Raw genomic sequence first — 23,499 nt, forward strand, 5'->3', positions numbered from 1 at the left:
CAACTGGTCATTATGCAGGAGCAGGTCTTGACCTTTAAACATTGGTCTCCACTCTTTGGTGTTCTTCCAGTTTAACCACACACATTTGGAGATGGGGAGAGGGCACCAGGGCAAGGGACCCTACACCCAACCAGGACATGGGGCATCTGAGTATTTTCTAATTCGGCCCCAAACATCCCCCTTTTTTTGCTCAATTTCCTCTCTGCCATGGACCCCTGGTGTGTATCAAGGCTGGAAACATCAAGGGCAGAATATCTGGGCCTGGACATGGGATTTCAGCTTCTGGCTTCTGACATGAATGGACTTTGGTTTGGTTTACTTTGGGACTTCAGGGAAGAATGGGTGAATTTTCTCTCCTTTCTGAGGTGACTATGGCTCTGTGTTCGCACTGTTCTTCCTCAAATATTTCCAAATTCAAAGTTGTACCTAGGAGCTGGGTTTTGTTGGTTCTACCTTTATTTTTCTCTTCCTTTTGTTTATAAGCAAAGCTGTCCATGGCCAAATAAGCTCCAGCCTCGCTAGAACTGCCATGAAACAGCTTCTGAAATGGTCCAGGCTATGATAGCCCCCTAATTTCAGAAGCCTGCCCTGTCTGATGGTGCTGGTGAGTTCAGATTCTTCCACATCAAGTGCAGTGGTGAAAAGCCTCATCCATTAACAGCGGGCAGGAAAAATCAATGAGAAAGGTGATGGGGAGGGTTTCCTTTTTTTAATCCTTCAGGATCCCTCGTTTGTTGCTCTGAAATCCTTCCTTCCAAGGCACATTTGCAGGACCCTCTTTGTTATCCTAATGAGCCAGGCTCCGGAGAGGGATCAGTTCAACTCCTGGACCCGGGGGAGAGAGCCCAGCTTGGGAAGCGATGGATCCCAGGCAGATGAGCCTCAGCTCTTTCTCTAGAGGAGTTTGCCACCTACTGATTCACAGGTTCCTTTGAGCTCCTGCCAAGAGAAGTTGAGGGGGAAAGCTGGGATTTAGGGGTAGGTGGGGATTGCCCTTAGAGACCCGAGGCAGGACCCCCGGGGTTAGAGCGGGGTCGGGGGATGCGGTTCCCAGCTGTTGAGCTCCAGCTGGGAGCAGGGGCAGGAGCTGGGTGGAAGCGCCTGGCGTGTGCGTGTGCGTGTGCGTTGTGTGTGGCGGGGGAGGGATGTGGATGAGGAGCGGGCTCTCTTTCTTTCTCTCGGGGCTCAGTTAATCCTGCTGCCAGGCGCTGCTCAGCGGCAGTCTCAGCGCCGGATCCGGAGCGGGGGAGACGCGCATCCCGAAGGCGCAGCGGAGGGGAGGCGAGAGAGGCAGCTAAAGAGAGCAGAGCGGGGGAAAAATCAAATCTATGCTTGGAACTGGGCTTCTTTTTCGCCAATGCAAAAGGGAATATGCAGCACATTTTTGCCTTCTTCTGCACCAGTTTTCTAGGGGCGGTGTTAGGGGCCAATTTCCCCAACAATATCCAGATAGGTGAGTGCGGGGCTGGGGATGATGGTCCCTGACGAGTGGGTAGGGGGGGAGAGGGGGTGGTGGGGCAAAACTGACCCGGTCGTGTGCTTGCAAAGGCACAATGTGTGTGTATGTGTGTGAGAGAGAGCCAGGGGCTGAACTGCGAGGGCTGGATGTGTGCGTTGGTACCAGCTTTGCCGGAGCAGAGGTGGATCAATTTGGCTTTGGGGGAGGGGTAGATTGGGAATAAATGCCTGCACACACACACACACACACACATACACACACACATACACACACACACCCCAACACGGAGGGAGAAAAGTGCCTCCGAAATGGAGGAAGTATGAAAAATTATCTGTTTCTTGCCCTGAGAAATGCCTGGGCTGCCATTGTGTGTTGCTGCATTTGCAAAATCGGCGGTTGCATGATACATTTTTGTGAGGATGCTCTCATCTGTAGGTAACTGGGACGGGAGGTAACCAACAGACGCTCTCTTGTTGTTATTGCTAAAGAATAAGGGCAAGGCTATTGGAAGAAGATCTTGCATTGAAATTTCTTTCCATCTCATGCCACTTGCTTCCCCTGCACACTAGCAGTGCCTGTTTGATTCCCTCCTCCCTTCCTGTAACTTCTCAGTGCTCCTCTCCCTCCCTCCTCGCGTTTATTATTACTCTCCCATTGATCTTTATTGGTGATCGTTTGTAACCTAGCCCCAAATTCCCTTCCCTTGCGTGCCGGTTTTCTTTCCCGCCTCCGTTCTCTTTACAATGCCAATCAATTGCTAATCCACCAAGTTCAGGCAACTCCTGCCTGAGTCCAGCTGCACAATCAGTGCTTTTATTGCTGTTGATGCTGCATCCTTGTCTCCCTCCCTTCCTGTCTCCCCTTTACCCCAAATTTGTGCGAGATCCCAGATTTTTTGCCTTCCAACAAATGCAACTTGGCTACGAGCATCTGATTCCTCCGATATCCGTGATTAGGCTGAGGGGTGGGAGGAACGGGGGAGGTGGGGGAATATTGGTGCACAAATAGCCCTTTTCACACAAGGAGATGCCCCCTCTACTAAAGATGGGCAAAGTGACGTTGGTGGCAGGTCCTTGCCTATTTGTTTCTTCCTCAAGTCGTCTTGGGCATTGATACTTTCTGCAGCTTTATTTTAATTCTCCCTTGTTGCTAAGTGCTTTGTTTCCCTCCTCCTGAGATGCCAATAGCAGAGCTTTCTTTAAATGCATATAGATTACAAGACAGGCTGAATTTAATAGCATCTTTCTGGAGGCTGTGAAGGGATCTGCTGCGAGCCAAGGTTCCTGCTGGGGGAGCAGCAGGAAACTTTTCCTAGGGCTGGGTTATCGCTGCACTTTGTTCCAGATCCATGGGGAAAGAGAGGCTCTGAGCTTAGGTCCAGCCCGGTCCCAGTTCCTGCCCTGTTTGTATCATTCTGTGGTTCTGGGCTTATCTTTTACTTTACTGATTCCTTTGAGGGTCAAGCTTTAAGTTTCCTGCCCAGTTTGAGTTTGGCCGGTGTCACCTGTTAAATTCAGGGGTTTTCTGTGCCACAAACCTCCAGCAGCAGCAGTTGTTTGGTCACAGTGCCATGTCACTCTGGCTGTCACAGCACTGTCCCCTGCTGGGCCAGGCTCAGCCAAGCTGCCCTGTACCCCAGAGTCCCACAGTGTGGGGGCATCTCTGCCACCCTCCTGTAGCAAAGCTCTCCTCCTCAGCAGGGCTTAAACTGAGCCTCATTCCGAGCGAGGGGAGGAAGGAAGAATCTCATTCTTCCTTTACTGAGGTGATACTGACAGAATTCCCGTTCCTCGTGCTTGAAGTTATGGGGGTGAGGAGATTGAGTTGCACCCCATGGATTATCCCTATCTTGCAGCTGCTTGGCCTGGGGATGCATCAGGGCTCCTGTATGTGATCCAGGGTTACATAACAAACATGCTGGAAAGGTTTTCTGCTCCCAACCTGTCCGCAGTGGGCACGGAACCCTTGGCTCTTGTGTTCTGGAGGATTTCTGAGCTTAGAGGCACTCCCCGGGCTGCAGAGCTGTAGGCTCTGCTCTCAGGAATATTTTGGACTGATGATGTTTCTAATATGAGTGTTCTTAAGAGCTTTCTTCTTATTGTTCTGTTTTTCTCCCCAGGGGGGTTATTTCCTAATCAACAGTCCCAGGAACATGCGGCTTTTAGGTTTGCCTTGTCTCAGCTCACAGAACCCCCTAAGCTCCTTCCCCAGATCGACATTGTGAACATCAGTGACAGCTTTGAAATGACATACACCTGTAAGTACCAGCATTCACTGTGCTCTGCCTTACTTTGGCTTCTTTATTCCTGACTTGGGTTTGTTTGCTGTCTGAAACATGAGACATCTTGCACCAAATGTGCAGCTCACCTTTAGGGTCCAGGCAAGAAAACCCCAAACATACAAAGGGTTTCTGTGTCATTTTGGTTTATGCTAAGGAATAGGGGTGAGGTAGTGCTGCAGTTATCCAGCATGTCTTGTGTTTCCCCTTCCATTGCATCCAAAGTGGTATAAACCCCCCAACATTTAATTTCCTCGTTTCTCTAACCTCCGCCCAACTCATTATGTTGAGGTTTCATCCCCATATTTCCCATAGCTGTGATGCACAACAAAGACACCCCTTTCCACCCACAGAGTGCACAGAAGTCTCTGTTTAGTGTGAACAGCTTCTTCCTCAGCCCCAGTTTAACCATCTGTCCTTGTAATTTAAGAAGTACCTAGCACAAACCAGCAGCTTGGTGCAAATGGAGTCTAAATCCACAATAAGGGCATGTCTAATAATGACAGAGAGGTAAGAGAGTTCTAGTTTCAAGAAATTCACTCATTGGTTCTAAAAACAGATATTAAAGAATGAGTTTGCACCACAGAATTGATCTCAGGGTGTATCTGCACCCTGCTAAAGCACAGCACATTGCCTGTACTGTTCTCATTAGATGATATTATTGGGGAAAAAAAACCTGGCTTCCTAGGTAAAGCCAAGGTTAGCAGCAACAAACAAGACCAGGAGGAGGAAACAAAATAAAAACTAAGCCCATAACACAGCCCTGTGGTTGTTGTGGCAGCCTTTGCTTTTCTTGGAGCACAGGCTGCAGTGCTGTGGGCAAGGGGCTTGTGCCAGCAGGGTGTAGTGCACAAAGAATTCTTTGGTTTGACCTGGTGTCAGACACTGCTGCTGACACTCTCTGAACCTGTGTGTGTGTGTGTTTGGGGGCTGTCAGGAGAGGCTGGAGGAAGCCTTCCCTTCATAGAGCCTGTTGGATTGTTGTTGGCTGGCATCTGTAGTGTCCTCTTGAGTCATTGAAACATCCCCCCTGCAGTTTAGTTGTGTGGGATAGAGGTGAACACAAACTGTTCTCTCTGCTCAGAAACGCACAGAAGGGATCTCCTGGAAGAAAGAGCCAGGAGGAGAATTAATGAGGCTTTTTGAAGGAAAAAAAAAAAAAAAAAAGTTGTGATATTTTCTGTTGGAGGGTTTGCAAATACAAGATTTCAGGAATTTCCTGCCCAGTATGATATAGGAGAGAGAAGTAACAATTTGGTCACGCTTTCTTTGCAGTATCTAATGGCATATCTAAAGGTTTTCTATTTTCTTTAATATCCCTCTATTTGCCAACTACAAGGTTTCCATCAAGGAAGAGCAACTATTTCAGCTCTATCCAATGGCACTTTCTTGGCAGGAAAACCAGACAAATAGAAGAAAAAAGCCAGACCTTGTATCTATCAAGGGAAAACGTCACCCACCTGGGGTGGAGTTGCTGACTGTGGCTGGGGATGAGCTATTTCAGAGCTGATAGCAGGAAGAAAGCAGAAACTGTAAGAATACCACTCAGATAAATTCTCCATCTGCACGTGGCTTTCCCTCCCTCTCCATGCCTGCCACTAATGGTTTTGTTTACAGCTTTGATGGCAAGACCATGACACCAGTTATGCTTCAGAAATCTGTCATTAGTACTGCAGGGGCAGGGGTGGTCTCACAAAAGCTGAATGGAAGCAAGGCAGCCTCCCAAAGGATGTTATATTTGAGCTCTATGTAGGGCACATTGTCCTAGATCAGACCAGCAGAGCACTCTGCACAGTCCAACTTCACTTGTCCTCGTTTTGCTTTTCTTATAATTAAAAACTTCCTAAGTTCCTCCAGACTATGGAAGGCAGCATTTGTTTTGTAAGCACAAAAGAAGGTGTTATTCCATGTACCCTAGGGGTGAAAAAAAAAAGCCCAACCTAAAGAAAACAGGCCATTAGGAGACCTGATTTTAGTACTCTAGAGCTGAAGAGAAACTTTTGTCAGGAATTAGCTCATTCTTCATCTTCCAGCTAATTCCTTGCCTGGCTGCCAAGACTAGATATCAGCAGAAAGATCTGTTTATTTGGAGAGAATAAAAACCCTGCCCACACAGTGGTCTTTATCTTCTGAGGAAAGACTGGCCGTGCTACTAGTTAAAAGTACCAGGTTTTGTTCCCATGGAGATGGAGAACACAGCATTTCCTTGCCATTGGCATTGCCTGCTTCTATGACAATTAAGGGTGTTTGGACCCTGTGAACCTGATGCCTCACCTGTCTGGGTTTCCAGCAGGACATCTGAGCAAGGTCCCAGGTCCACTGCAAATCCTGCTTCGTGCTGGGATCCAGCCTCGTGTGCTAAATGTAGTCCTTCTGGCAAGTGTCTGAAGCAGCATCCTTCAAAATACGGAACAGATATTAAGAATCAGTGGTGACAGCAGAAGCGAAACCCTTGTTGGGCGGCCTGTGGGGTGGTGATGAAGTGTAGCACAGTGACAGCAGCCTGGCTGAGGAAATAGTGTGCAAAATGTACCTTGGCATCAGCTGTGACCCTGCTCACCTCTGCTCTGACACTAGCTGCTCGCTGGTGAGGATGAGCAAGCTGTGGTGTGACAGTGGGTGAAGTGGCACCGGGAGCTCCTGCCCGGGTGACAGCGCCGTTAATGACGCGCTGAATTGGTGACAAGAGCACCCATCCGAGGGGGAAATCTGGAGAATGCCCAGAGGCTGCTGCAGTCGCTGGGCTGTCACTGTGACAGCCCAGCAATAACTTTCGCATTTCTGGTGTTTTAGATGTGGACTTTTTATCATTACACAGTGATTGTGAAAACCTCAGTGCGGGTCCTGTGTTCCCTGTGCGCAACACGTCAGGAGATGATGATTTTAGGCAAACCATAATCATAAGAAAGCAAGAAGAGGTTGTGGATATGTGTGGAGACTTCCTGTTTCATGTGTGGGGTTGATGCTAATGTTGTTGCATCACCGAGGCACGGGCACATTTCAATAACTGAAATATCTTCCTGAATCCATTCCATCCCACAGAATAGCTGGTAATGAACACGCTCCGTGGTTGCAGCTGCCTGCCTGATGGGGCTTACCCGTATGAAAGTACACACCTGCCACTCTGAGAGTTCTTAACTAAAGGTTAGGAGGCTTTATAATTTTGTGCTGTTTCTTCAAAGGGCAAGGAAACTGTTTAGGGAAGGAGGATGAATTGAGAGTCCTTCCTTCAGCAGAATTACACAGCAGTGCCAAGTGACTATAAAGACTAAAATATGGTGTAGCTGAAATGTTTACCTGGTGACATAGCAGAGCAAAAACCCTTCTGGTCCACTTTAAAGACATGTTCAGAGGTTCTGTCTCCATCCATGTTTGGAAAAGAGCTTTATGCCTTCCATACAGTGTCTAGCAAACCCTACCATGCTGTTTTTTGTCGTATCTGACTGCTCTCAGGGCAGACTCAGCACAGGAGAGTTGATGCTGCAGTTCAGAATGGAAGGGGATGGGAAGGGGGATGCTCTGTGCCATATGTGAGGGCACACAAGCTTTGCAGATTAAGAGAGATCTGCAAATTCCTGTCCCTGGAAGGTCCACAGTGGATGGGAGCACTGTGTGCTGTTGACAGCAAAGGAATGAGAGATTTCTTTCTTGAGTCAACCTGTGCTGGGAATAGTTTTCTCCTATTCTCCATCTCAGCCTCCAACTGTGCACAGTGTAATGCGCATCCCGCCCTGCGCAGAGCCCGGCTCCTCAGGGAGTATGAGTTGTTTCAGCCACAGCTCCATAGCTTTATTTAATTTGTGGTGCAGAGATTCCTGCTTTCAGCCTTTGGCTGAGGTCCCCAGGTGAGCCTGGCAGCACCAGGCAGGCGTGGAGCCTGCTCTGGCTGTCCTGAGAAGAGGATGGCTCAGCAGCAGCCTGCCCTGGGTCAGCAGCTGCCACACAAGGTGAGTCACCAGCTTGGTAAATCTGCCCCTGCAAAACTCAGGCCACTTTGCAGGGTTGACTAGTGCCTAAAATAACCCCTGTTCATCACTGAGCCCTGCAGCTTTACTGAGGCAGCCACCAGACTGTGCGTGCTTGGGTGCTGGGCTGCTGGCAAGAGACACTCAGGAGCTGCACACCTGAAACACAGGGGTCTGTACAGGATAGCAACAGGATTTTGCAGCTGCAAGAAAACTTGTAAAGAGGCTGAAAAACAATTGTTTATTTATCCCTCTCCTTCTCTGTATGCACTGATACAGTTACTGTGGGGTCCTCATACTGAGTCTATGCTGTGGGTGCTGCTAGACTATCAACAGTTGAATCTGTTCTGCAAATTAGAAAATGAACATGTAGTTTGGATTCTGCTCATATTTTATTAAGGCCTCCAAGCACCAATTAGAGAGGGATTTGTAGTGATCACTCACTCTGTGCTTATGTTCTTATCAATAGCAGCAAGCTTACATCCAGATCAGCTATGAAATGAAGTCTTTCTTTTTCTTCTTTTCCTTGGATACTTACATATATAGATAGAGTATTTATAGAAATTGCTTTTTATCTCCTAAATTACCTCTCAGAGATTGGAAGAAATAGGCAAGCATTTGAATGTTCTCAAATGAGGAACTAAATTTGGTTTAATTAAAGAATTATTGGGTGTTGAATTTAAAGGAAGCTTCTTTGTTGACAAACATATGATGGTCACCATTTCTTGTAAAGGTGTTACTGCAATTATTCTAGCAGTATTCAGTTAGAATGCAATTTTACAATCAAGCTTCCACAGTCTAAATAAGCCCAGCCCTGTAATAGTTGTGGTGTTGCTAGACTTGTTTTTATTTTCACAGTGTCAGAAATCTCATGTGCGTGCTTTGGGATTTTTTTTCCCTGCAGAGCTCAGGATGCTTCCTATGACTGTTTAATGTGAGTTAAGCCAACAGAAAAATGGATTTAATGATCAGATGCAGTCTGATTAATACAACACAGGTACTACAAGGAGATACATCTCCTTGGATTATGTAACAGGAAAAGATGTGATGCAGACAGATGAATCACGGAGCATCAATTCACGTTAGATCAACCTGAGGTTAAGGTTGCTCAGTTTTGGGCAGGGATGAGCTGTAGCTTTCTAGTAAGTGTGTGTTTATTCAGTGAGATGCCAGCATCTTGGAGTGTGCTGATGGGTGAAATCCTGCCAAACGGGATGGAGAAGGTCCTGGAGGTGACACCAGCCCCCTGTGTCCCAGCAAGACCTCCAGAATGGCTGCTGGGTGCTCAGTGGTCACAGTCACCACTGAAGAAGGCAGGAGCTTGTCCTGTAAGATTTCCCCAAGAAGGAAAAGCATTTAGAACGTGATTGCTGAGCCATTTCCTCAGCTGTGGCTGCTGGGACAGGGCAGGTTGTCTGTCTGCCTCCAGGGATCTGGGTACGGAGGGGTTTGGGTAGATGTGGACCAATTCCATCAGCAGGGACACTGATGGGGCTCCCCTTGTCTCTTGGCAGAGGCAGCCCTGTGAGAGGCTGGCACCACACATCAGGAAAAGTGTCCCCCAGTCTGGTGTGTCCATCTCTTCAAAGGCCATGGGGGAACATGCATTCTTTGCATGACTATTTTTTGTGCATTTAATTTTTTTATCCTGGGTGGTGGGAGAGTTGCCTGGGGAGAAAAGCAGATATGATGCCATAAGGAAAAATCAGAGGGAGGAATAAGGGGAATTTCACACCTGCAAATCTCTCTGCTCATCTGGAAAGGATCCCAGCACTGGTGACAAGCAGAAAAGAGATTGAAGAAGTAAAATTTGGGCTCTGCAGTAGGCAGAGGAGGGATTTGAGAAAAAGTGAGCAGCACAGGCCAGACCTGTCCATTGTGTGACAGTCACAGCTTCCACTCACAGCTTATTTTTTCTTCTCTAAAAATAAAGCCTTTTCATGTGATAGGGATTCTACTAGGCCAGAAACAGACAGGCTTTATTTTTTGGCATTATTAGCAAGGTGAGAGTGGAAATCTTCATGTGACTGCAAGGATTGCAGCGTGGGGAAGTGTGCTGTTCATTTCCAAAACTGGTGGGAATTTTAGATATATATACATTTACATTTCCTTTAATAGGGTTAGGGCCCCAAAGGCAGCAGCTCTCTGCCACCAGAAATGGAAAAGGTCCCAGTTAGCTTCAGTAACACGTGGAGCTCAGAGCAAACACAAAACCAACATTCTCCTTAAAGAAGCAATAAGTCAGGGCGACTTTAATATTCTGAAGATCCAAATTCTCTGGGGTGCAGTATTAACACAAGTCTGAAGACAAAGATGCATTTATTTCAACTGCATTCCTTTAAAGAGAGGTTTTATTTCTCTTACTTTAGTTGTGTAGAAATGAAACAGGGCACTGTTTTTCCCAATGAAGAGTTCCTTTGGTAACACCTGAGGAAGTCAGGAGTTAGGCAAGGTGCAGAAGGGGGTCCAAACCAAGCCATTTGCAATCCACTATCATTCCAGCAAAAAATATTTCAAAATGGTAGTGAATTATTGGGGCAGTAACAGTGTGGTATCCAGCAAAAACTACTCCCTGCTCACCTGCTGAAGTGATCGCTCATTAGCTTAAACAGAAACGAGTCTCCAGCTGATTTTCTCACACTGCCCTTTTAGCAGCCACCCACTTGTCTCCTCTGGGGCACTCTTAAAAAAAAACACCCCCAGAAAAAACAACTCAAAAAGACAAAGACCTCCTGAAATGTTGATTTTTTTTTTCATGTAGATCAGTTATTTTCCCTGTTGCCTGCAAACCAAATGCTGCCAATCCTCACCCAGGGTTGCAATTCAGATTGTGCTTATGCTTTGCCAGACTGAGTGACCCCTTGAGGAAGCAGCAGTGAGAGGCAATGAAGACGTGAGTGACAGCTAAACGTTGCCATATCTTGGCTTCTTTAAGAGGGTCTTTTCGTTTCTTGATTTTATTTGTTTTTTGACAGAGTGGAGGAGTGCAAAAGAAAACAACTGATGTCTGAGTTGTACTGATGGCAGTATTCTCGTGTGGATGTGGCATATGTGTCTGCATTTCTCTATGTCTTATAGGAGTTTTGGCTTTGATTTTGTAAGTGAGATCCTGCCACTATGCTAATGCTAATGGAGATGAAGTGGGAGGGAGATGAAAGGTTGAGGGCTGGAGGGTCAGAGGAGAGATACAGAAACCTCTGTAAGTAATCTGGATGCAGAATGTGGAAGAATCTCACATGAAACCAAGGGCTATTTCTCATCTCCCCGCCCTCCCAAACACTTTGCTTTGATCTTTGCTAGCAGTGAGCTTCAACAAGCAAAATACATCAGTGATTCCACAGATTCAGATGTGGTTTTTCTCCTGCTGGCCTGCCAACATCCCCTGAATGCCCTGAGCCTTGTTAGCTTTCCTTCCTCTCAGCACCCACATCCCATTCAGGGCCATCCCATAGAAGGAGAGCAGCACTGCTATTCTGGCAGGTAAACAGCAGAAAAAATTACCAGCAGGAGCTTGTGAGGAAAGCACAGGCAAGCAAAGTCCAACAGAGCACAGAGGGTGAAGAAGCCTTGGAGTAGGAGACATGACATGGGAAAGGGGCAAGGCAGCAGCTCTGGAGGGGCTGTGGACGTGCAATAGGTGGAGTTTCCCCTCTTTTCAGCCCTTAGCTAAGCAAGGGAAGGTTTTTCTTTCAGAGGGCTCTGCCTCCTTCTGCTGAAATCTGAACTGGAGCTAATGGTGTCTCCTGTTTGGTCAGCACCACAGCTCAGGTTCCTCCTGTCCTCCACCTTCCTGCAGGTGACATACGATGGTCATGTGTTGGGAGTGTTTGGCCAGGGAAAAGGGAGGCAAATGCTGGGATGTAGACCACAGTGGGGTGAAGGTGAGCTGGAAAGGAGGCTCTTGTCACAGCATGCATGGCAGGGGGGGCTTGGGGGTGTCCACCCCGTTGGTGCCTAGCAGGGACCCAGGTGAGCAGGGAAATGGGGGCAGGTCTGAGCCACCGGCACGGTGCCTGCAAGGGCTGAGCAGCCAGCAGAGAAAGAGGCCTGGCCTGCAGGGAGTTCAGGAGAAATGTCTTTGTGCAGAAGGTGATTAACGTCTTTAATGAACTACCGAAGGAAGGAATAGAAAGCCAAACCACACACGGCCGCAGTGAGGGAAGGGGTGAGGAGACAGGGCTGTTGCAGGGGAGGAGGCAGGGAGCGGTGCAGCCCCAGCAGCAGTGCTGCTCCCAGCTCACTGTCCCAGAAAAACAGGCGGGCACAGCAGCTGTCCCCAGCCTGTCCCCAGAAAAGGCAGATCTGAGTGCATTTCATGGATTTCATCAGAATTAATTCAGTCTTTCAGCCTGCCTGCATTCTGGGGTCTCCTGCTCAGCTCATTATGGCTGTGTCAAAAGCCACTGTCTGCAGCTTCAAGGTGTGGGCATGGCAATCTGGGAGTCCCTGTGCTCCTGTCCTGTGGGGACAGCAAAGACAGAGGCTGTGGGGAGAGTGAAGCCTCTGTGAGGGAGTGGAACCCTCTCCTCCACTGTCAGGGAACAGATCTCCTCAGGTCCCAGGAGTCTGGGACCTGGATTTGCCTTGGCTGGCAGGCGTTAGGAGTCATCATTTGTTTGGGAACCTGCAAGAAATGTGTGGATGAAGTCAGGCAGATTTCTAACACTGAGTCATCTATATCCTAACATTCTCCACCTTAGCAGCCTCGTGTGCCAGACTCGCAGAGACCTCGGGAGGAGCAGATACCAACAGCTCTCCTGAACCCACAGAGCCCCGAGCAGCCCCAGGGCCTGCAGGAGGTCACCCACCCACAGCCACACATAGACTGGAAAATCAGCTCTTTGTGTTGCCAGACATGCCCATGTCTATGTGCTGATGCTTGGAGGGCAGAGAATTCACTGTGCAGCCCTCAGGTGGGACATGAGACAGCTCCTGCATTTCCATCCCTGCTTTCAGAGCAACCACACACCTTCAGAGATGAGTCCTTCCCCAAAAATCCCATACCATTTCTTGTTCTGGAGAAACAAGCACTACTTTGGGGTAAAGGCTTGTTCTGTGGAAGAGGAAGCTCTCATTCAAGCATCACCACAGTTTAGTGGGGCTTAGCAGTCACACTGCATTGGAAGTACCAACACTCAGCATCTCAGGCAGCAGCTCTCAGTGGCCATTCTCAAACTTCTCTTCTTTGTTTGAGAATATTTAGCCCATCAAAGCTTGTTCTTGAGTCCTCACATGTGCCCACATGTCCCCTGGTGGAACTTTTCCTTCCTCTGTGAGGTACCAGGTAAAGCAACAGAATTGTGTTGATCTTGGCTTAGTTTAGCATGAGACTTTGGGAGGCAGGTGAGATGAATCCTATCCCAAAGCGTCTGCAGCTGCATTATGCTCTTCTGCTAATTCCTCAATACTCTGCTGAAGGTGACATCTCAGCAGTATCAAACACTTTGCTGCTCTCCCTGTGAGCAGCCTGTAAAGGCTTTGATAAAAGCAAGCATCATGTCGCAAACAGGCTCTTCGCAGTTGTGCTATTCTGATGTATTGCTGAGAAGTGAAGAAAACATATGTTCATGGCACAGAAACTGCTCTGTTCAGGTTCTCCTTCTGGATTTTGGTACTGCACTGCAGTGGCCCCCCAAGGGCAGGGGCCTGGCATTGTCCTGTGAGGTGCTTTTATCCTCTTGGCCTCTTCTGTTTCTCACTTTTCATGGGCTTGCTGCTGGCAGGAGTGTTTGCAGTGCTCTAACAGCCATGCCTTTGCTTTTGCAGTCTTTGTGCAGATCTCTTTCTCCCTCTTCCCATTGATACACTCCTGGCTGATAGTGCCTATCCCTAGGACTGGGCTCTGGGGGATGACCAAATGGGATGACCACAGTTGAGCCTTGTGTAGCACTGGAACTAACAATCTTGTGGGAAAGGAAAAAAACCCCATTGTTTTACCCATAAAAAAAAAAAAAAGAAAAAAAAGAAAAACAAAAGAGTAATTTCTACAGTGGCATCCTATAGCAGCTGAGACAAATCAGACCCAAAGCTCTAGATCAAAACACATCTGAAAATCTTGGGACATTCTGAATCCCATCCCAATCTGTCATGAGTTCTAATTGCCATTTGGCAGCAATTTCAGAGGAGTCAGAGAGCCATGTGTATTCAGGTTTCCTGTTTCAAGCCTGTCTCAGGACAGATAGTAAAAGTGTGAATCCAAACTAGCAAGTTGGGCAGAAGAACTTTAAAAACAAACAGGGGGCGAAAAAAAGTCATCCCTGGGACTGTGGAGTAAAATCTAGAGCAGTGTTTTGGAGGCTGGGGATGGAGGGAATTGGGGCCAAGACATTCAGGTACAGCAGCATCCTGAGGTGGGACCACGGGAGCCTTTGGAGAAAGTGTGTTTGTCTCATCCAAGGTGTGTTTGTCTCATCCAAGGTGTGTTTGTCTCATCCAGGGTGTGTTTGTCTCATCCAAGGTGTGTTTGTCTTATCCAGGGTGTGTTTCTCATCCAGGGTGTGTTGTCTCAGCTGTGCAGAGGGATGAGGTGTGTGGCTGTAGGACAGGGGGTGCCTGTGCCACAGGATGATTCATGTCCAGAGCACACGAGGTGCTGCAAAGGTGCAGCACACAGGGGTGAGTTTTTTCCCCTGGCTATCCTTGCCTGCAGGCAATACAGCAAATTCTTCACTTTCAACAACAGCAAATTTACATTAAAAAAGGCCTCATCAAAGGGACCTTGCACTTGACAGTCTCCCTTTAGCCACTGGAGAGCAGCAGGCAGACAGGAGGCTCCTTCCCATCCCTTGCTGTCTGGTGTTCTGTGGTTTTGGCATTGCAGAAATGGGAAGCATCTGTGAGCCCTTTGGATCACAAATGGATCTGGGAGCCTGCTACTTGTGCTAACAACTCATTTATTATCAGGGAGCAGAGAGTTTCTTCTGAGCCAGTGCAATCTATCATTTCTTAAAGATGCTGTGTGAGACTGAAAGAATTTGCTTTAAGAGTTGGCACCTGGAACCCAGTAATGAGTCCATTTTTGGGAAGAACTCTCCTTCCTCACTAAGATTTCTTTTTCCCAGCTTCAGGAAGAAGGGAGAATGATGTTTAGCAGCAGAGCACTGTGCTCTGAGAAGTTGGAGCATCCCTGCTCTGAAAAAGTCCTTGGGAGATGCTTCTCTCCTACTTCTCCTGCGCTTCTCTCTCCGTGAGAATAGAGTATTTTGCCCAAAATACTGATGTAGGGAAGGTGAAGAGGCTGTTCCAGCCCTCTTGCATGGAACCCCTCTCTGAAACTCCAGGCAGGCTGTCTGCCATGCACAATATCCCACCCACAGGCAGCACCTGCTGCTGCCTGGCCTGGATTTCGTGCTGCTTCAGCACAGAGTTGTTTCCTCTGCCGTGTCAACCCATTTGCTTCCCCAAAGTCTGGTGCTGCACAGTGGGCTGTGGGGCCACCCTGGAGCCCAGACAAGTCCCTGCAGCCGGAGACCTGCAGTCAGAGCAGCTCTGCCAAAGGGCATTTTCCCTGATCCATTGGGCGAGGGTGCCACGGTGTTGTGTGTGCAGATGTTGAGTGGCCTGATGTGGGCAGTCCAGATCCAACCCTCCTTTCCTACAGACAGCAGTGATGTGATGAAAGCCCATTTAATTATGTTTTTTGAAGCAGCTATGAGCTCACACCAGTGTTTTGAGATGCTGCTATCTCCTGGCTGCTTGGGCCTGGGCTCACAATGTTCTTCAAGGGAATTTGCTGTCAGCAGTTTGATGGCAAGATGAGCCGGATGTGCAGGGTGCCCAGGTGATGGGGCACTGTGACCCTCTGCAGACATTTTTCTCAGCGTTCTTGTTCAGTTGGTTGATGTGGTTTAATCATTCTTCCCTTAATCTGCACTAAGGAATTGTTCTAAGAAAATATAACATTTGTCTTAATTTTGGTTTGTTATTTATACATTTTTCAATGTGATGGAGAATCAGAGCTACACATACATAGTTCTACACTATAAATTCTCTGGAATGTGTATCAAGCTTTTTCCAAAGAAGGTTCACTTGATCCAAAGAAACTCAAGGGGATTTGTGAGCTGTGATGCCATTGTCTTTACCTTTCCTGCAGATTTTTCCCAGCAACATTATGTTCCACCCTGATTTTAGCTCATTTTTCCCTTCCTTGCAGCAGGACTTTCCTCTTGGCTGTTCTGCACCAGTCTGTGCCTCCAACCATACCAAGCCTCGTGCTCAAGATGTTGTGACCCTCTCATGGCTGTTGTGTTTTCTACAGTTCACCTGTTGCATCTCCCTCTTGTCAGGAGTTTATTAAGCTATCATAGCAGTGTTTCAGCCTTATGTTTGTTTATCAAATATTTGGGGTCTTGATTGTTAGCTTAGGCCTCTAGGTACCCAAAAAATCAAATTTTTAAAGGCATTTTAGTGTTTACTGATTCCTCCAAGAGCATCAGTACCTAACTGTGATATAGAGTGTCTTGAGTGATGCAAAGTGTCCCTGTGCATCTGTTTCACATGTAGCTCTAACAGGATTATTATTTTATTCAAGCCAAAACCAGAATTACAGCTCAATTATTCTTTTTCATGGAAGGCATTTACTTCTGCTCTCCTGTTCTGTGGCGGTGCTGCAGAACAGCAGCCAAACTCCCACGGTCCCCTTGTCTCCTGCCTGCACGTGGATGAACCCCATCTCTGGCTGTTTCTGGCTCTGCTCCTCTTTGGGTGACAAGGGGAAGGGGCAGTGCTGGCTGGTCCCAGCCTGGCTGTGCTGTTCTGGAGGGTGCACTCAGCTGCTCCTCTCTGCCTTGGTTTGTCACAGTGCTGTGGGATACTTCGTGTGGCAGCTGATCCCCTTCCCCAGATCCTCGTCTCTCCCAGAGTGAGATTCTGGTATTATTTGGCATCAGTCTTGCACCTTGTTTTCTGTTTTGTCAGAGATATGTCCTGCCAGATCAGATGGCTGAGGAGCTCTAATGCCTTCTCCCTGTAATTTCTTTCCTCAAGAAGTGAGAGGAAAATAAAATATGCAAGGGGATGCACTAAGACATCAATGGTTAAAAAACACCCTAAAATCCTGAAAAGTGTGTATTGAGTTTTAGGCAAGTGGTGGAATCAGGCACAGACGATAAATGAGAGCTGAAGGCTTGTGGCAAATGCATTAGAGGCAGCCTTTAACGTGTTCTTTAAATGAACATTTGTTGCAGTTCAGTCCCATCCCCAGGCAGCAGCTGAAGCCAGCAGTGAGATGTCTCCTCTGATCCCGCGCCCCATCGCTCTCACCGTGGGGCTCTGCAATTCCTGCAGGCACCAGCACAGAAAGGACAAAGTCTGAGGTCCCAAGGGAGCAGTGCCTGATGCTTTGGACAGTGGCAGCTTTTCTGCAAAGACTGAAAGGCTAATCACTTCTCAGACATGTCCTGAAGTTAAGGGAGACTTTGACTTCCAGTCTCAAGTGACCTACCTGTGCCTTTGAGACCTCAGATGTGCTTCTTGTGTGTGAGACTGCATGTGAGGGGTGGCTTTAGGGAGAAGTTCTATTTTAAGGGGATTTGGGGTACTGTCCCATCCTGTTGTCCAGTTTTTGGGTTGTTTGTTTTCGGGTTTTTTTCCCAGTGAGATTGGACAGCGATATTAATGAGACACACCAAAGGCAGCATGAGGATATCTGGATTCCTTCTGATTCTGCTGGAAAAGTCTGGATGCTCAGAAGGCAGGATGTGCTTTCTGTGGCTGCCAGTGTTGATAAATAAGTGGGGAGACCTGAGTGAGCAGTTGCCCATAGGAGAGGACACAGCTTTGAATTTCTGTTCAGACCCACACTGGCCTTATTTTCTTGCTTAGGCTCATGTTTATAATTCCTCCTCTTCCTAATGAATCTGATCCCTCTTTGTGTAGTCCACAGATCCTTGGCAAGTGAGGATGGCTGTCTGATGGACACCCAGAGCTCTCCCATGTCTGCTGGCACATGAGCAGCAGACTGTGATGTCTGGGAAGGGGTGGGGGATCTACTCCTCTTCTCCTGGCAGTGCCAGGCAGCAGCATATGGGTAAAGGCCACACAGGTGCTCTGAGTGGGTGAGCAGAGACTACCTCTGCATGCAGGATCCTTGGGAATGATTTTCCCCAAGCAGACTCAGTCATGGAGCAGCGAAGTGGAAGTGCCAAGGGGCCATGCCAAGTGGCCACAGTCTGTATTTGTCACCACCTGCTCTTCCTTGGCTGAGATGACAGCAGGGAAATGTCCTTCATGTTGGCAGTGTGGGCTCATTCATCTCCACTCCCCGAGGGATAAGAGCACGGGCACGAATGACCTGCTGGTCTCAGTCCTCGTCTTCCTCCCCACACGTGGCTCTGGGCTCCAGCTCCAGCTGGGCAGCCTGGCAGGGCTGGGACAGGGCAGGGCTGCAATGGACAGTGGCATGGATGAGGCACTTGGGGAGAGGAGGATGTGAACCAGCCCTGCTTCTTCCCCTACTGCCCACAGGGGAGGGTTTAATCTCCTGATGGGAGGAAACTGAGAGAGGTGCATTTAGCACTGCCCCTGGCACAGGGGAGGATGGCTTCTCTTGAATTCACTTTCGTGCAGCACCAGACAGCACTGCAGTGGGTGAAGCTTTTCCATTCAGCCCAGGCAAGGTACTTTTAATTTCCCTTCTTGATCTTTAAGGCCAAAGAAAGATTATCAATAACTTTCTATTGAGTATTCTATCTTTTGAAACTTCCGTTGGGAGAAAAAAAGGTTAAAGGCCATGGATACTCTTCTTGTCTGAGCCAAAACTCTTATCCCACAAGGATTAGGCCTTCATTAGGTAAAACATTAGGGGGCAAGTGTCTTGGCTTGTTCTCTCTATGTGTCTTCAAGCTTCCTCTTCCCTCCATGTAGAGAAGGCAGTTTGGGGGCACTTCTCTCCCACCCAGAATGCTTAACTGGTTGTGACTGGAAACTCATCAGGCCTTTAGGGAGTCTGAGTGGACCATGAGCCATCCTTAACCTAGAGAGAGTCAAGGACATATCTTCATGCTCACGCTAAAGAAATAAAAAAACATCTCCATTCTTTTGGGCTCCCCTCTTCTAAGGTAGAAATTTCCATAACCAAATGACTACATGCAGCCCAAATTTCAAACTCCACCCAAATTCAAATTTTTCAGCAGACTCAGTGTAGATATGATGGAGGCATTTCAAATAAGGAGGAATGTATATTCTGTTTTGTTTTTCATGCTGTGGTTTAGTAGCTGTGTTGTGGTGAGACCTGGAGTTTTCCAATCTGATCCTGGCAGAGAAAAGCAGAATATGTCTAATTACCACAAGAATTATAATTATTGCTAGGCAGTTCTATGGTTTTGTCAAAGTAGGAAGTGGGTTCTGGGAGAGCTGTAAATAAATTCTTTCTCCCAGGATATCCCCAGGTTGGATGGACCCTGGCACAAGCAGGTGCTTCCCAGAGGAACTCCCTTCTGAATTGCAATCAATAACAAAAATTACTGTTGGGACAGCCAGAGGCACTGAAATCTATATACCTGATGCAATGTCCTTATCATCCCTGTGTGGGAAAATAACCACTTATTGCCTATAAAAAAAAATTATTTTCTGAGGATATTAGAGGTTCCTGTGTAGGTGGGGGCATTAGCTTTATTTAAATGTTCAAAATACTTATTGAGGACATGCTTCCTCTATATTCTCTCTTGATAGGATGCCCCAAATCCAGTGACATTAATTAGCTACTTAAACTTTTTTCCCCCCCAGCTATGGCCAAATCTCTCTGGATTTAGCAGCACAGCAAAGATTTAGCAGAAAGTTTAAATGAGAAAAGCATATGAGAGGAGAAATTTAGGATAAGGTTCTGTGCCTGTTAACTGATGGCATTTATGAATTATAGCTGAGAGATGTCATATCAGTGGAAATGGAAAACAGCTTAGTGGATTATAAAAATACCCTCTATAAACCATTTTAATGCCTAATTTTTTTAAGTCTCTTATGGTAGGTGTCATAAAAATGAATTCTAGCAGAAAGGATAAATTTTTTCCCTCGGTAAAAACTGGCTAACTGGTGATTAGAGGCTGCCAGGGAGAGCAAACTCTTGACAAGGCTGAGGTGGGGTTTGGCTGAGGACAGCAGTCTCCCATTTCTGGGGAGGTCAGTTTGCTTGTGGGTGAAGCAGATCTAAATCTGCAGGGTGAAGATCCCTGCAGCCAAGTGTCCTCCTGTCTCGAGGAGGCAGTTTCTGATGGATAGGAGAGGAACGCTGAGGAGTGAGTGGTAGGGGCACATCTGTGGGGCAAGCACTACAGGGAGGTTTGGAGTGCCCATCCCCGGAGTGTCCAAGGAAGGGCTGGAGGTGGTACTCGGTGCTCTGAGCTGGGGACAAGGGGGGAATGGGGCACAGCTTGGACTTGGTGATCTGGGAGGGCTTTTGCAACCAAAATGATTCTGGGATTCTTTGCTGGCTTTCCTGCAGTTCTGACTCTTCTGATTTAGCATTTCAAAATGCTCCATGAGCAGTGACACCCAGAGCACTCATTGTCTGATGGATTTGGGACCAGGGAAATCCCTGGTGTGGCTCCGTTTTGGGGCAGCTCGTGAAGGGACATTGCAGGGAGGGGCAGCAGCCCTGGAGGCCACAGCCAGGATTGCTGGAAACTGCATTTTTGCATGTGAGATAGGAGGGTGCAAGAAGTTGCCTGTGGAATGTCTTGGAAAGAGCCAGGAGGCGATGCCAGACAGAAAGATCCATCCTGGTGTCTACCAGGCTGCAGTGACTTTGATTCCACCACTTTCTTGTATATTGAGTGTATTTAAAATTAAACCTGTGTCACCAGAGGACACAAGCAAAAACAACACACCACAGCTATGGTCACGATGAAGAGACTAATTTATTTCCTCTGACTCCAATCATTTATAGTTCTCAAAAGGTGCCAGTGGATTGGAAGGTGAACGTGCCACCTCTCCAACGACACTGGACAAACTACCAGTACATCAAATTTCTCCGCCTCTATGAAAGAATGCAAAACAATAGGTTGTTTACAGCAAGTTGTGTGAGAAAGTTCTCTACAAGAATGTAAACTCAGAAGGCTTTAGAAAATCCTAAGAAATCAGGGCAACAAACCAAAGAGAGCTGCAGCTCTGCTCTGCCCCGTGAGAAAGGTGTTTTAGTTGCCCAGTGACCAGTGTTTTCTGGTCATTTCAGAGAGGTTCCTCATTCCTCTGTGGCCCCTGGGTGCCTTCTGTTCCCTCCTGCATCTCCTATTGAAAAGCTCAGGCACGGCTGGATTCTGGGTTAGGATATTTAAGGCAGCACTGTTTTGCAGCACATATCCAAGCTGCCTGTGTAGGAAAGGGGAAATGACCTACCTCTCCCTGTCCTTTGACAGGCTGGTTCCTGGGATCCATTCAAAGGAGCTTATTCTTTCGCTACCTTTGAAGGCTTTGTGTCAGTCTTCCCCCCAGATCCTTGTACCTCAGGCCTCTTTTGTGGTTTTAATTCCAGAAAAAATCTGCATGTGGGATAGAAATGGCATTGCCTTTCCCAAGGTGAGCTCTCAGCTCAGAGCAGATCTGCGTTTGCCATGTGTCATTGGGACTGTCAGGCTGTTTCCACAGGGAGGCAGGATTTAGTGTCTGGGCTCCAGCTGAGCACCAGTGCAGGAGAGGCAATTTTCCAAATTAAATTACGCGATTCAGGATGCTGAGCAGCTTACTTTTGGGTCCTGCTCTCTGCAAGGGACTACATCATGACGTGAGCTGAAGGGATGAGTAACAGACTTCAAACTGAAAGCTCACCAAAAAAATCTCCTGCAGAATAATCCAAGAGCAACCTACAACCAAGTTCTCCATGATCCAGTTGGGTTGGGAGTGTGTTTTCAGTCACAGAGAGATGAGCTGTTTTGCCTCTGGGCTTTTTCTATTGTATGAATCAACCAAGGGCTGACTATAAAATGAATTGGAGGGGGAAAAATGGAATTTCTCTGACCCCTTTCCTTCCTTTCCCATTACCTTTTTTCTAGATGGCACAGGTATGAATCTTCACCTGTCCACCTTGCACCAAAGTTTGTCAGAGAGGAAGAGATCTTGGGGGACACCTGATTCACATGTAAATTTTCAAGAGAAAAGCAAAGGGAAGAAAATGTGGGAAATGTCTTCTGATTACAAAGCTTTCTTATTAAAAGTTAAGGGCATTATTCAGAGACTCTACTGGAGTAATGACTTTTTACAGTTCTGTAGTATCAGAGTATTTGGGAGGGTTGCTAGCTCTGTCATCTGGTTAGGCTCTGGGAGACCATTTTCATTTTGACAGAATGTTCCCAGCCCAACTCAATTGGAGGCTTGAGTAGACTGTGCCCCAAAAAGGCAGCAAATAAGTACATTGAGCAACTTATCAGCACTGTTAAGCCCACAGGATGTTTATTAACAATCAGAGCTGCTGGTTTAATCAGGTGGCTTTGCTGTGCCTGTGTAAGAGCCTGGCTCAGAGTTGAGGAGAAGCAGCTGCTGTTTAGGATTTTTTGCCTTGTCATCACCTGGTGAGCATGGTAAACACCCCCATTCCCTTTGCTTCCAAACAAGTACACACCTTCCCTACTATTGCACATTCCCTGCTCTCTGCCACATTTTTGTCAGAACCTGAGTGGGTTGCAAAGTAATTCTTTGGATGTACCCATGGCTGCCTACCAAGCCAAATGGGAATCTTTTTAGTACTTTTTTTTTTTTTTTTTTTTTTTTTGAGGAAGGGTTCCAAAATTATCCTGTGGACTTTCCATTTTGGAGGACTGGGAAAAGAAAGCAAAACTATATTGTCTAGAATTTCTGTAGGAGGTTTCTTTGTGAGATTTTTGGTGTTTTTTTCCCTGCTGGGTCCCTACAGTTCCCGCCAGAGGCATGGCACATGTGTTTTACTACACATTCATGCTGTGCATTAGCATGCAGGGATGTTACAGGAGGTTCTCCAGTGTGGTGAACAGGCGTAGGCAGAAAATTGATTCCTCAGGAGATTTCAGCAAAATGGCATCTTGGGAGCTGATCTCCCATCAGATGGAAAATTTCTTTACATTGATGATTTTGATCCTCACACCTTTGTCATAATAACACACAAGGGTTATTGCTGTAATTTTCCAAGATTGTCTTACCTGTTATAAATTCTGAAACAAAACTGAGGGCAATTAAATGGGGAAACTACAAGGATGGTGGTAGAGAAATTAATTCCCTTTGCTTTTCAGACATTTCATTTAACGGCTGTCTTAGAAAAGTTCTCCCACAGGACAGCTCCATCATGTGAAATTCCCAAGGGATATGACAAGTCAAATAAATAGTTCACCTGCTAATTAGGTGGCAGGTGGATGATTGCATTTCTTTCTGGAAGGAGGAACCTTTGGGTGGAAGCATCTCACCCAGATGAGAGAGGGTATTTTTCAGGTGTGAGTGCAAATGTCCATCTGTGACTCCCAACCAAAGCAGAGCAGAACAAATCACTGATGGTTCCTTTTGCTAAAGGTGTTACAAAGGCATCATTGCACCCTCCTCTGTGGGGAGAGCTTTTTCTGGGTTCACCCTTGTGAGCAGGAGAGCTGAAAGGAAAGTTAGCAGCAGCAAGGATGCTAAGAGGTGCTGAGGTCCCAGCAGAGTTCCACACAGGGGAGGAAATGCCCTGAGGTATTGGTATAATGTCAATCCTGTAAGTCCTGTCCTTCAGCTCACCTCAGCCTGGGACAGACACAGACCAGTGCATCATCTTTAGTTTAACCCACACTTTCATTGCTACTTCATCCCGAAGCTGCTGTACTTTGGGTCCTTTTGTACATTGGCTTTACTTTTTTTTCCTCCAG

At 47.2% G+C, this 23,499-nt stretch overlaps 1 protein-coding gene across 2 annotated transcripts in view; it reads left to right on the top strand.

The window, feature by feature from the left end:
- The first annotated feature begins 1,149 nt into the window (after positions 1-1,149).
- GRIA1 (glutamate ionotropic receptor AMPA type subunit 1) overlaps positions 1,150-23,499 on the top strand; it is a 120,593-nt gene continuing 98,243 nt past the window's right edge. The window contains exons 1-2 of one of the 2 annotated variants that reach the window (XM_068205971.1): positions 1,150-1,453; positions 3,579-3,716. In XM_068205971.1, the coding sequence (XP_068062072.1) occupies positions 1,372-1,453; positions 3,579-3,716 (220 nt within the window). In that variant the 5' untranslated portion in view covers positions 1,150-1,371. The remainder of the gene's footprint in view (positions 1,454-3,578; positions 3,717-23,499) is intronic. The other variant, XM_068205970.1, reaches the window with a different exon arrangement.

Source organism: Anomalospiza imberbis, chromosome 15 (genome assembly GCF_031753505.1).
Source record: "Anomalospiza imberbis isolate Cuckoo-Finch-1a 21T00152 chromosome 15, ASM3175350v1, whole genome shotgun sequence".
Classification (NCBI taxonomy): Eukaryota; Metazoa; Chordata; class Aves; order Passeriformes; family Viduidae; genus Anomalospiza; species Anomalospiza imberbis.